This window comes from Felis catus, chromosome A2 (genome assembly GCF_018350175.1).
Source record: "Felis catus isolate Fca126 chromosome A2, F.catus_Fca126_mat1.0, whole genome shotgun sequence".
Classification (NCBI taxonomy): domain Eukaryota; kingdom Metazoa; phylum Chordata; class Mammalia; order Carnivora; family Felidae; genus Felis; species Felis catus.
Window position 1 is genome coordinate 69947069 of NC_058369.1, and position 14283 is coordinate 69961351.

The window sequence follows — 14283 nt, forward strand, 5'->3', positions numbered from 1 at the left end:
TCTCGGGAATTTGTTCACGATCAGACTTTTTGGGAAAGTGGAGGAGTCGCGGCCTAATTCAAGCTCACGGCAAAAAGGAGGGAGAAGTGTGGGTGGATTTGGCAGTTCGGGGGAGATGATGAAGGGCTTTCACTGGGCACCATCCTGAGTGTTCTACATGGATTAACTTATTTAACCATCTGAGGAGCCCAGTGTACATATGGGGATACTGAGGCACAGGCATGTGTAAGTCACTCGCCAAGGTCTTGAGCTAGTAAGTAGCAAAATCAGGATTGGGCCCCAGGCAGCCAGTCTCCCAAGTCCATACTGTTTTGTATTCTTTTCTTTTTTTTTTTTTTAAATATATTTATTTAAAGTCAAGTTAGTTAACATAAAGTTTCAGGAGTAGAACCCAGTGATTCATCACTTACATATAACACCCAGTACTCATCCTTAACAGGTGCCCTCCTTAATGCCCATCATCCATTTAGCCCATCCCCCACCGACCTCCGTTCCAGCAACCCTCAGTTTGTTCTCTATAGTTAAGAGTTTTTTATGGTCTGCCTCCCTCTCTGTTTTTATTTTTCCTTCCCTTCTCCTATGTTCATCTGTTTTGTTTCTTAAATTTCACATATGAGTGAAATCATATGATATTTGTCTGACTTATTTCACTTAGCATAATACACTCTAGTTCCATCCACGTTGTTGCAAATGGCAAGATTTCACTCCTTTTGATGTCCGAGTAAAACTCCACTGTATATATAAACCACATCTTCTTTATCCATTCGTCAGCTGTTGGATGTTTGGGCTCTTTCCATACTTTGGCTGTTGTTGATAGTGCTATAAACATCAGGGTGCGTGTGCTCCTTCAAATCAGCATTTTTGTAGCCTTTGGATAAATACCTAGTAGTGCAACTGCTGGGTTGTAGACTAGTTCTATTTTTAATTTTTTGAGGAATTTCTGTTCTATTTTCCACAGTGGTTGCACCAGTTTGCATTCCCACCAACAGTGCAAAGGGGTTCTTCTTTCTCTGCATCCTCGCCAACATCTGTTGTTGCCTGAGTTGTTAATTTTAGCCATTCTACAGGTGTGAGGTGATATCTCATCGTGGTTTTCATTTTCCGTACTCTTGCACTTGCTGTCATGGCTCAGGGCAGAACCCACAGACCAGTGAGCCTGGCTGGTCTCCTGTCCCCTCACAGTAGGATGTTGGTGCCAAACAAGCCCTGTCTGGGATTGGAAATTCTGACACTTTCTACCTCTTCTGGGTAGGGGCTCAGTGGTAGGTGAAACATACTATTGAGTTTACTCTGCCAAAACCATCTGCCAACCTCTCTACTTCCTACTCTGTGCCATTTCCGTACTCACGAAGTCAGGGGTCAATGGACTCCCCATGGCTGTTTATGAAATAGAACAGAAATGGATCCCAGCCTCTCACTCTGGACTCCTCCCAAGAGTTGTAGGATGCTGCAGCCCTCGGGGAAAAGAGTCTGTAAATGTCAAACCCAACCACCCCCGGTCCTTTCTTCTTCCGTAGGTGGTATGCCAGAAAAATCCTTAATATCCGTGTGAAGCATATCCCTGGGCTTCTCTTGTGTGCATACAGGTTCCAAGCTGGCTCTTCAAATTCCCGTATAACCTTCATATTTCAAAATTCATCCTAGCTGTCCTGTAGTAATTAACAAAAATAAATATGTTGATTTAAATTAAAGAGAGGATCTCTTCAGGAAATGAGCTGCCCAAAGAGGCCCTACTGAGCCCGTGCTGATACAGCTTCCTGTGGTTCTCTGTGTAGATGGGCTCTTATCACGTCTCTTATCTTTGCTGACTGGTTAAAATATAACTTTGCTGGGCACTGAGATGGTCTTTGAAACTGCCTCTATAGTGTGGAACAGAGACTTGATAAATAGAGTTTTATCTAAGTTCAGATGAGCCTAATCTTGCCGCCCCCAAATCATCTCTGATTTAAACCCCTCTGGCTGATTAGCTGGTGCTCCAGAGGATGTAAATGGTTCTTTCCTCCCCATTCCCAAGGCTTCTCTAAAGACCGATGTTCTGAGAAAACGTCACAATTTATTAAAGTGGTTCTGGTCCTTTAAAGACCGGAGGGTCTTTTTGTTTGTTTATTTGGAGTTTCTTCGACATCTGAGGCAGCCTTTGGGCCAGCACGCGAGTATCAGTAGGAAATTAGGTCTGGGTCCCAATGGTGGTCTTAAGGACCCAGAGCACTTGGTCTGACCAGCCTCTAGACCCTCTGGGGCGGCTCTCAAGGTGGTCATGTGGGTGCCGGGACCCCAGCACCAGAGTGGCTTTCTTTGGAGGTGTATTTGAAATGTCTGGCACATCATCAGTGCTCACAACTGTCCACTGCTCTGATCATTCATTCATTCTTTCATTTTTCAACAACTTTTGTGCAAATGTGTCCAGTGCACAGATTGTTAGGCATTCCAATAGGCAGAATGAAAGGTTTGAGATGGTAGTTAGACGAAGCTGGAAATTCCCTCTAACGTCCCCCCTTGGGGGTCTTGCGAACTCAGAGCACACATTCGAAATAAAGCGAGAGGGATAGCACAAGGTTGATGGGCTCCCGTGTGTCAGCACTTAATGTGTGATCATTACTATATGAATGTGCAACAGCTACGTGATCCCTACCACTGAAGCAATCTTCGGGAAAGGTCTGATGAGCACGCAAGCCATGCAGGGTGGAAGGAAAAAGAGAAAACAAGGGCAAGAGAGAGAAGGAAGGAGGGAGAACAAGTGAGCTAATACAGCCTGGAATGCACATGTTGCGCTAACCAGGCGAGAGGCCAAGCTCAATTAACCCTTTTGGAATGGTAAGAGTACACCATGTTTAATAGAGGACTTACTCTTGTATAAGAGACAGGAGGACCAAGCAGGAACCAAAGGAGAAAAGGAAGCTGATGAATGGAGCCCCCTGTGAAGGGGTCGTGGGGAGAGGTGACAGGGTATAGTAAGTCAGCCTTCTGTTTGGAAGTGTTTTCTCAGCTTCTGTTCCTTCCCTCTCACTCTCCACATGCCATTCCTAAATAATAATCCCTAATTTGGAAACGCTGTCCCAGGGAGAGCCTGCTGGTTTCCTCTTGAGTAGACGTGAGCCCTATTAACCTTATTATGTAGCACCTGAGAAATCTTAGAATGGGGGCACTTAAGTCAAACAGTATCTTAAACATTCAGGAACTTTCTAGATAGTACCACAGAGAAGGGAGACATGGGAATTAATCATTTTTTTCCCCAAGGAAAGAAAAACATTGAAGCCCTCAAAAATAGCCTGCAAAGACTAATTACTGGTAGCATCTTCCTAAGATCCTACTTTCCTATGAGGGTTAGTTTTGCTCTAGAAAGAAAAAAATTGGGGGCGCCTGGGTGGCTCAGTCAGTTAAGCGTCCGACTTCAGCTCAGGTCATGATCTCACAGTTCATGGGTTCGAGCCCCGCGTCGGGCTCTGTGCTGAAAGCTCAGAGCCTGGAACCTGCTTCGGATTCTGTGTCTCCCTCTCTCTCTGTCCCTCCTCTGCTTACGCTCTGTCTCTCTCTCAAAAATAAATAAACATTAAAAAAAATAATAAGAAAAAAATTTTAATGTCACTTCACTAATAATGTTTACCTAACATCCATGCAAAAGGAAGCAAAGAATTTGCCAGAAAATCTGGGAATCCATACCTACCTACAGGTACTCCCTGCCATTGCCCCAACATGGAAGTCCCGCCATAGCTACGAAAAAGCTAGAGAGTAACACAGGGTCAGTGAAGCCCATTTGGTTCCATTTCATGCATTTCGATAAGCATTTCTGTGCCTGTCTTTACTGGGCACCTCATGAGTGTCGGCTGTAAAGGAGGTTGGAAACCTGGCCCATTCTCCCGGCTGGAGAGAGAGAGGCACATTTGTGAGTAAGTGGGAGAGAATGTGGGACAAACAACATAAGATGTCTGCAGAACTTAATGGCTTCTCCCACCTGCCAGACTGGCCCTGCACAGAGGTGAGAGCTGCCACGCTCATGTCAACAGGTTGGAGCTTGGGAGGGTCCCAGGGAGCTTGGCTGAGCCAGGCAGGCATGGAGCAAGGAGGAGTAGCGGCCGGAAGTGACCTCACTTGCCAGCAGGAAGTGCACATGACAGACCCCAAGAAAGCTGTGGGCAAGGACAGGAGTTGAGGGGTAACACTTCTGGGAATTCAGGTGTCAGGCAATGTGCTGGGTGCTTCTCAAGTATTCTTTCTTTCTTTTGCTTTAGCAGTGACTCTGGTTACAACAGAATTAGGGCGGCAACCCAAAGAGGGGGTGGGAAGGGCCACCTTGTAAAAGCAGATGCAGTATCCACGTGATTGCAATGAAAATAAAATCAAACTGGAAAAAGAAACAATCTTCTCCATTGGTAGCAAATCCCGTCAGGTCGTCCAGGGAAGCAGGAGGGGAGTGTGGCTTCACATCACCCAGAAGTAGGGCTCTGCCCCAGCCTGGTGAGCACCCTTACCTTCCCTGCTTCGTAGATCAACTAAGCACAGGGAAGGGGACACCAGGCAGGGGGCGTGGTTGCCCGAGTCCAGACCGTCGTCCAGCCAAGTCTCAGCCCTACAGCAGACTTCTGGCTCTGTCACTATTTAGTAGGTAGTTACTGGGGCGCGTGGGTGGCTCAGTCGGTTGGGCGTCCGACTTCGGCTCAGTTTGTGGGTTCGAGCCCCATGCCGGGCTCCGTGTGACAGCTCAGAGCCCGGAGCCTGCTTCGGATTCTGTGTCTCCCTCACTCGCTGCCCCTGCCCTGCTTGCACTCTGTCTCTCTCTCTCTCTCAAAAGTGAATTGCCATTAAAAAAAAAAAAAAATTTAGTAGGTGGTTACTAGTGTTGAAGGTGCAAGTAACTGTGTCCTGCAGGGGAAGCACACAGATGGGTGCAAACACAAAGTCCCTGACGCAGAAAGCTCAGAGCCTGTGTGAAGATGGCCTCAAATCCCTGTACGCAGGCACCAGCTCTCCCGAGGGGAGCGCCTTGCCATCTTTGTATGAACCCAGGTCCGCCCTCTCCAGGGGAGTCGGCTAACCAGTGCGTTCCCTCACCGCACGGCCCCATGTTTCAGGGCATGAACTACCTGGAAGACCGGCGCTTGGTGCACCGTGACCTGGCAGCCAGGAATGTCCTGGTGAAGACGCCACAGCATGTCAAGATCACAGATTTTGGGCTGGCCAAACTGCTTGGTGCCGAGGAGAAAGAATACCACGCGGAAGGAGGCAAAGTAAGAAGCTGGCTGGTAGACCAGCAAGCATTTTCTTTCCAGCAAACTGACCCATGTAGGGGACCTTCTCAGAAGTTCTGGGTGAGGTCACAGCAGCTGCCCTGACATCTGGGTCGAGCCAGGGTCGTCTTCTGGCCGCGCAGGCTGGAGGCGCTGCTTTGAGAGCAGAATTTGCTGGGAGAGTGGGTATAGATGGTTCTATCACGTCCAGAGGCCAAAGCCACGACCGCGAGCCAGCTCTGTCTTCAGGTGACCGTTGGCCAAGGTTAGGTTTCAGCCTCCTCCTCCAGGATATAGCACCTTTCAGAGGAGCATCTGGGAAGTGTTACAGCTAATTTGGTGGCACACAGCTCTTGAGGACATCTTAGAAACATGGAAAATTCCCCATGCTGTTCTAGAGCTCCCAAGGGTCTCCGTGACTCTTGTAGAGTTGGCTCCCTCCTCCCAGACAGGCTTGAGGGTCCTCTGTGGGACTCTCTCCCAGCACCGAGGGGTGCAGGTCCCCCAGGATTTCCGAAGCGGCTGTACCCCTCTTAAGCTTCATTCTGGCCTCTATGGCTCCAAGCAGCTTCAAACACCCCTAAACGTGAGGTGGCTAGGACCACAGTGCACGACCAGGGCCCCCAGCCCCCAGCAGGTGCACCCAGTTCACCAGAAGAGCCCACAGACCAAAGGTCCTCAGCTGAGGCATTTATGAAACTGCATGTGGGGACCAACAGAATAGCCCTGTTTTCTACCAGGTATTAAACTTGCTCCTCCCGCTGGTGGGGGGAGCACTGCTCCTGGAGTACTGGGGTACAGTGGCCTGGCTCTCCCACATTTGTCACTTGTAATTTGTTCCAATGTGATCTAGTTTTTTTTCAACAGAGGGAAGCTAACAGTTTACCTTATTACTTTTTCTCTCATCCTTCCAAGGTGCCTATCAAGTGGATGGCTTTGGAATCAATTTTACACCGAATTTACACCCACCAAAGTGACGTCTGGAGCTATGGTGAGTCAAAATCTTGATGCTAATGAATGCGTACTGAGACTAAGCCGGCTTGTATCGTTTGTTGATTTACATTATATGCTCTGTCATCCAAATACTGTCTTTTGAGACAATGGCTGATAATAGTGTCCTCGTTGCTGTCTATTATACTAAGGACATGACAAAGGAAATTGAGTCTAACTTCCACACTGCCTGTCACTGGAGATATCAGTGAACTAGTCAAGAGGGGGGAAAGGGAGGGAGAGAGGGCTTGGACTTAGGAAATGCCTGTACCTGCGACATCAAACCAAACTTGACCTCTTGCCATGGATTTGAAGTGAACCAAAGGCAGATGACAAATGAGGTTTCATGGGGAAGAGTTTCTGGGTAGAGAAATGAGGTTTTGTGACGGACTAACTCAGTGGCTATTGTTTCCTGCAGTGAATGGTGGTCTGTGTGTATCAGAGAGAATGACTTGACAAGAGTGCACTGTGAGGATGTGTCTGTGGGGAAAAAAATAATAATAGTAGGCAAGGGAAATAGTTACTGCTTGTGGCTCTAGTGAGGACATCTCATCGGGACTGACTCTCTGTTTCCCCCTCCAAATCTCCCCATGGCCCTGCACAGGCCTGTGCCTCTCCTCTCAAACACTCCTTTCCCATTCTTGCCTCATTGCCTTTGTACAAAGGACATCCTGAGCCTACAAGGGCCTCACCATTTAAGAAAGTGTCACTAGCACATTTTCACTGACTGCTGTGCTAGGCACCCACACCTGTTCACAGTCAGCCCTCACAAGTCCAGCAATCTGCTGGAAGGCTGCCAAACAGCTCATCTAATATATTTATCCATGAATTATCTATTTCCACTATTAAAGCAATGGGGGTGAAGGGGAGGGGCCACCCCCTCCGTAGAAATGGGTACTTGGGGAGAGAAATATTGAAACAAATTTCCAAAAGTAATTTAGTTATTATCACAAAACCAAATCATTCAGGATATCATCTGTTTAGTGGTTTTTTTTCATAGTACTATTGACTTCCTAATATTCTAAATGTGCTTTAATTTCATGGATCTTTGTCTTCTGCTGAGAATGCAAGCTTTACAAAGACAGAGATCTTTGTGGGTGAACAAGTGAATTTTTACACGTGCCTGTGAGCAGGGCTGCCTGCCATGAATGAACCAGATGAGGAAATAAAGTTCTTCTGATGCCTTGTTAGTTTAGTCATTTCCAAGATCTGTCTACTCCCCAAGAGGGATAGGAGGAAATGCTTCTTTTCCTGATCCTGAATCCCGGCCAGAGGCATCCACGTTGTCACCTCCCTCCCTCAGTGACACCATAGCAAGAGTTGCCATGGGTCTTTTCTCTTCCTGTTCTACACACATTCATCTATTCTCCAGACAACAGGCAAAAACTATTTTTAAACTAAAGCAGGCTTTTACTTCTCTGAGTATCATCCTTCTTTGGTTTTCCATGTATGTTCCAAATAAGACTTGAGCCCCTAACCACGGTGGGTGAGATCACAATCACGACAGGTCTGGCTTGTCCAGGATCATGTGGCTGCATTTCCATCCTTGCCACTGGCGTGAGCCAACTCACAGTCCGTGAGTTGATCCACATTTGTTGAATCGATGAACACTCTCTACAGTTGTGTGACTTAATACCTTTGAATGATTACAACCAGTATCAGAGACTCAGCATCACTATGGCGGTCATGTGGTTTTCATTTCGGCGGAAGATGTGCTGTCAGCCATTAGGATCAATCTGCTGTCCCTGGCAGTATGCTGGAATTGTTAAACCGTAAGCCTGAAGTTTTAGTTTAGAAAACGTATCCTGTTACCCCACTCTCTAGTCCCCACTCAAGACAAAATATTTTAATAAATTAGGAATGTATGTGTTATGCTTAGGAGTTGAAAAGAGAATTTGTGCCATGTTTCAGGCCCACTCAAACCTTGACTTCCCAGAGGAATTGTGCACATTTAAATTTTAACGTTTCTTTATTTTTGAGAGAGAGAGAGAGTAAGGCAGAGGGACAGAGCACGAGTGGGGGAGGAGCAGAGAGAGAGGGAGACACAGAATCTGAAGCAGGCTCCAGGCTCCGAGCTGTCAGCACAGAGCCCGACGCGGGGCTCGAACTCACAAACCATGAGATCGTGACCTGAATCAAAGTCGGACACTTGGCCGACTGAGCCACCCAGGCACCCCTCGATGTGCATATTTAAACACAATGTCTAAACCTAGTTATAGGAGAATTCATTGACTTCATGGATCTGGAGATGAGATATTTTTTCATCCAGTCCATATTGACATTGGTGAGGAAGGACAGGAGAATCTACTTTCTTACCCCTGCATGTTGCATATTCAGGTCATTCAGTTTGGTGATGGCCTCTGGATGATCCAAGCAGACCTGTGGTAATAGGTATCTAGAGGCCAGCTCTAAAGAAAGTCTGTCATCAGACCAATTGGATTATCAGGAAACTGCCAGGACTGTCTGTCCCTCTCCATGCAGTCGGGGACCTGGGCTCAGTCCCACCGGACTCCTCTCTTAGTCTCCCCAGTGCTCCTTCACTATCCAGGTTTCTAGAGCAGAGAATTCCGTCAAGGGAGGAGGCACAGAGATGGAAGGATCGTCAGAACTCAGGGAGGGCCTGGAAAAACACCAATTCTAAAACTGCTTTGCTTTTTTTTTTTTTTTTAATCATGATGCTTGATGGTTTTTTGAAATAAAAGGTATGGTGTTTTTAGGTTTGTTAAAAAGATTATGGGGTTCTCTGTTTCCAGTTTTTATTATCATTTTAAAACGTGCAGTGTATATAACCCTGTCTGTAGGTCTCCATCTTCCACAGATCCAAGTCGTTTAGGGGAGATGTCTGAGTGTGTGACTTCTGCTTCCTTGAATAATAACATGTATGTCATTACGGTGCTTGTGTTGTCATTGTTGCTGTTACTGAAGTTTACCATTTATTGGCCACTTACTATTCGCCTGGCCTTGTCTGAACATTTCCGTTGTGTTATCTCATTTGATCTGCACAACTGTCTTCTAAGACAGATGCTGTTATTATCCCACTTTACCCGAAGGTATAATGAGTCTTCCAGCACTCAAGCAAATGGCCCAAAGCCACAGGAACATGGGTTTTTAAATGTTAGAAACATTTAAATGATGACTAAAGACAAGGCGGTGTGATTATTATTGACTCGTAAAGCAACTCTTCATCCTCTCAGGAGTCACCGTTTGGGAGTTGATGACCTTTGGGTCTAAACCTTACGACGGAATCCCCGCAAGTGAGATCTCGACCATCCTGGAGAAAGGAGAGCGCCTCCCGCAGCCACCCATATGCACCATCGATGTCTACATGATCATGGTCAAGTGTGAGTGACTGCTGTGGCCATCCACTCTTGACTAGCTGGACCTTGGCACTCAGAGCCCCTTGTTGTGCCTGGAAAGGCATCACTGCCCTTAGCCAAAAAAATTGAAGCCTCTGATTCCCTGAGGAAATATTGTCACATCTTTACAGCAGGCACTCAAGTCCAGGAACATCTGTAAACACCCTCTTCCAACATTCTTCAGGAAGCACTTGCTTGACCCTTTGAGCACTGTGACCTGGCATGTGCCCATGTTTGGAAGCAAATAAATAAAATCAAATTCCTCCATAAGCCATTACACCGAAATATTCTAGTCTCTGAGTTGCTCAATGAAAAAGGCACTCTGCATTTTGAGGCCCGTTACCAGAGAGACAGAATGTTTTTAAATGCCTGACAATGAGTAAGCACATGAGGCTAACAGAGTCAACATTTGCGTCTTGACTTCAGCCTTTCAAATAATAGATCAACGTGAGGTCTTGTGCAGTGTAGCAAGTACATGTTTTAATCTAAATAAAAGTATGTAACTCGATTGATGCTGTTATTCCACGCGTTCAGCAGGCTCTGAAGGTAACGTTATACTGATGAAACAAGGGAGCACAGGGGGTATGATAGGGCCAAGTTGATGTAAATATTACTGCCTTTCTGAACTGCAGACCACAGAGGTAAGCTACTCTCACTTCCTCGCTTTGGGCAGGGGAAGCTGGGGCCCAGAGAGGTTACATGATTCCTCTAAGGTCACATAAGCAGTCTATCCAAAAATAGCTTGACATCCTGCTGATAGAAAGTAAATGTGAACCCTCAAGAGACGCGAGGATTTCCAGCTGAGAACTGTTCCTCCAGCTTGTTTGATCCAGACTTAGATCGTTGTGTAATCAAATGTGCCAGCGAGGTTAACATGGGTCTTAAGGAAGACTCGGGAACATCCCCCTCACTTGCGTGCTTGGTTACTGAATATGTAAGACAATGAAAGCACCAGGATGGGAAGTTCCCAAACCCTGAGGCTATTAAAGAAAGTCCCTAACTTTCTCTAAATTGAATCTAGTGTCCAGCTTGCAAGACTGCCAAGTGAATATAGACGAGCGTGGACGTCCAGGGAGGACTTTGCCGGAGAGCCTGCACGCCGGGGGCTGCCTACAGTCAGAGCAGTTCACAAATAGTGCGGCCCCCGATGCTGGGTCACTTGCGGTGAAAATGCCGGCACTCCGGCTCTAGGAAGAGTAGGCATAGAAAATTAGAGGATGATCCTGTCATTCTGATTCAAGCGTACTGTGTCATCACTGTCTGTAAACTGTGACCAACGCTCGTCTGCCAAGACAGAAACGTCTATCACAGAGATTAGGTTTCCGCATCACTTATTTGCCTACAAAGAGGTCACCATAAATGCCCCCGTGAAGCAGTGCCATCTCTACCATTTCTTTCAGGGCCTGACTGTACTGTTTTCCTCATTCCTTCCCCAGGCTGGATGATAGATGCAGACAGTCGCCCGAAATTCCGTGAGTTGATCATTGAATTCTCCAAAATGGCCCGAGACCCCCAGCGCTACCTTGTCATCCAGGTACCGGATCACAGTCTGAACTTCCACTGGGAGAGGTCCCTCTGATGGGCGTCAAATGTCACTGTGTTGCATCGTGGGCCAGCTCGGCCTCCCTGTCTCCCAGGTCCCGTCCTTAAATCCTCAATGCATTTGCAGCAAGCCTTGAACTAAGAGGAGGGCATGTGTGGTGCCTCCAAGTTCATTTGCCATTCCCTTCTAAAGTCTAGTGCCCAGACACACCCCCTCCCGTATGTCACCTTTACATTTCAGTTAGCCAGAGCCTTCGCACGGTCTGATGGAGAAGCGGGGCTTGGTGTCAACCAATCTGGCTTCAGATCTCTGGCTCTCCACTTCCCACTTTAGGTTAAAACCAAACTCACGGGGCTGTTTTAATTGAGTCAGTGAAATAAAGAATGCAAAATATATCACATAGCACCCAAAGGTGCTGCTTAGCATTCCGGTGTGTGTTGGGGGGTGGGGGAGAGGGGGTCTCCACGCACCTCCAAGCAAGCAGTTCTCTGACACCAGCTGGGTGTCTCTCCCCAAATCTCCATGTGTGCACCGGCCTCGAAGCTCTCTGACCCTGGTCCCTGTAAGTTTATATGGAGTCTTCATTAAATAGGCATTATTGATTAAATTACTGACCATGGGGACTGATGCAACCTCCAGCCCCTCCCCCATTCCAAGACATCAGGGGTGAGACGGATAGTTCCAGTCCTTGGGTGTGGTCCTAAAGCCACTCATTAATGTAGCAAAAGACACCTTTGCAGCTCTCATCACTTCGGAAATTCCTGGGGTCTAAGAGTTCTGTGTCCTGAGTAGGGATAAATTTCTTATTACAAATGACCACAGCACCTAACAGCATAGTAACACTCAATAAATGCTGCTGCTTCACCCCTGTCTTCTTCCTCTTATGCTGTTTCTATTTTATTCAGGGTCTTTTATTTTATTTTATGTTTATTTATTTATTATTTATTTTTGAGAAAGAGAGAGAGACAGAGAGAGCATGAGCATGCTTAAGCAGGGGAGAGGCAGAGAGAGAGAGAGAGAGAGAGAGAGAGAGAGAGAATCTCAAGCTGGCTCTGTGCCGACAGAGCAGAGCCCAATGCAAGGCTCGATCTCATGAACCGTGAAACCATGACCTGAGCCAAAATCAAGAGTCAGACGGTTCACCAACTGGGACACCCACCCAGGCGCCCCTCGTCCAGGGCTTTTAAAACATCAAAGAACTTTTAGTGTCTTAATGTCAGTAGGGGAGGGAAGGAAGCGGCTAGACTTCAGAGAACCAGGGTGATTTTGTTATAACTAAATTGGCGAACAAATAGGCCTCCCTATTTGTGACCACAGATCCCTCCTCTAGGCAGGAAGTGGACTAGCATCTCTCTGGGTTTCACTAACTGTCTCACAATCTCTGAACCAGGGAGATGAGAGAATGCATCTGCCAAGCCCTACAGACTCCAATTTTTACCGCGCCCTGATGGACGAAGAAGACATGGAAGACGTCGTAGATGCCGATGAGTACCTCATCCCCCAGCAAGGCTTCTTCCACAGCCCCTCCACATCCCGGACCCCCCTCCTGAGTTCTCTGGTAGGAAATGTCATTCACTCTCAAGCTGTATCCACTGGTTTGAATGACATGTTGAGAGAAAGTGAGAGAAAATGAGACCCATCTAGTGGAACGTACATAGAGTCAAAGAAGTAAATTTCAACCCAATGGTCAAGCCAATGTCAGAATGAACCAGTTAAGTGTATGAATTTTCTTATTGCATTGCCTCTACTGGATCATAACCTTTTTAGGTCTACTAAGGATTAGAATTAAATCAGAATGAAGCCTAGTTTTCTAAAGCTAATGGGTCAAGACAAAATTAAGCACCTTTAGTTATATCCCCTCCATGAGACCCACCAGTCAGTGGAAATGGGAGAGAAGATGCAAGTGTATGATCAGCAAATTTTTGTTTACCTTTTGTTTGTTTGTTTGTTTGTTTACCTCTTTCAGAGTGCCACCAGCAACAATTCCACCGTGACTTGCATCGATAGAAACGGGGTATGTGTGAACACCTAATAAACCAGGATTAAACAACAGCTCTGGATCATGGCTCTCTTGGACATAGAAAATGCCTGTCTTAACCCAACTAATCTTGATTTTCCTTCCTGTATCTCCTTCCTTTCTTCCCTGGTTGGTTTCCTTGACCCCTACTCTGAGGCCAGTAATAGCTATCACTTATCACAGTGCTGTTCAGTATGTGGTTTGTGGGCTTGGGGTAGCAGCATTACCTGGCAGTTTGTGAGAAATGAAAACCATCGAGCCACCGGCCCAGACCTACTTACGTAGGAATGCTGGAGGCAGAGCCGAGCCATCTGTGTTTGAGCCGGCCTTCCAAGGGGTGCTCATGCTTGATCACATGAAGCCTTGATCCAGACCCATACTTACCAAGAGAGAAGCTGCCAGCCATACATATCTGCTTCAATTTCAATCGGCAACCACTGAAGAGCACAGATTATGGAACATTTCTGTTGTTGCCGAAATCCCTGCTTCACAGCACTGACCAGGTCCCTGCCACTTGCTCTGTGGTCTGTGAGCCAGCAGCACTGGCATCATCCGGGGGGTGGGGGGAGGCTTGCTGGAAATGCAGAATCTCAGGCCCTCTCTAGGGCCTGCTGAATCAGAATCTGCATTTTACAAAATCTCAGGTGATTTTTATACACCTCGAAGTCTGAGCAGCACCGACTAATAACCTTGCCTTCTTCCCTCCCCTCAGAGCTGCCCCCTCAAGGAAGACAGCTTCTTGCAGCGGTACAGCTCAGACCCCACTGGCACCTTGACTGAGGACAACATGGATGACACTTTCCTCCCGGCACCTGGTGAGTGGCTAATGCTGAACACGGTCATAGGCTTCCCCAGGCAGCAGGGCCAGCCTCCATCCTCTGGTGCCCAGAGGACATGCTTCCTTCAGGCTAATCCGGAGGTGGGGACTCTGGCAAATTCACAGACACAATGTAGACAGTGAGAGGCAGAGAAATACAAACCGACCGAGCACACGTGAGGGTCTTTGTATTGAGCTCAAGTCACGTCCAGGTTGGAGGTATGCTTTTAGAATCAATCAGAAGACGTTCTAGAATTTGAAGCAGGCATTAAAGGCGTGTGTGTGCGTGTGTATGATTGTGTGTGTGCCAGTGAGTGTGTGAACACGTGTGACAG

General features: G+C 47.1%; 1 protein-coding gene across 2 annotated transcripts in view; it reads left to right on the plus strand.

Moving 5' to 3' along the window:
- EGFR (epidermal growth factor receptor) overlaps positions 1 to 14283 on the plus strand; it is a 210939-nt gene that overhangs the window by 190312 nt on the left and 6344 nt on the right. For both annotated transcript variants that reach the window (XM_006929086.4, XM_045052148.1), the window contains exons 21-27: positions 5070 to 5225; positions 6141 to 6216; positions 9410 to 9556; positions 11008 to 11105; positions 12505 to 12672; positions 13081 to 13128; positions 13844 to 13946. In XM_006929086.4, coding sequence (XP_006929148.2) covers positions 5070 to 5225; positions 6141 to 6216; positions 9410 to 9556; positions 11008 to 11105; positions 12505 to 12672; positions 13081 to 13128; positions 13844 to 13946 — 796 coding nt within the window. The remainder of the gene's footprint in view (positions 1 to 5069; positions 5226 to 6140; positions 6217 to 9409; positions 9557 to 11007; positions 11106 to 12504; positions 12673 to 13080; positions 13129 to 13843; positions 13947 to 14283) is intronic.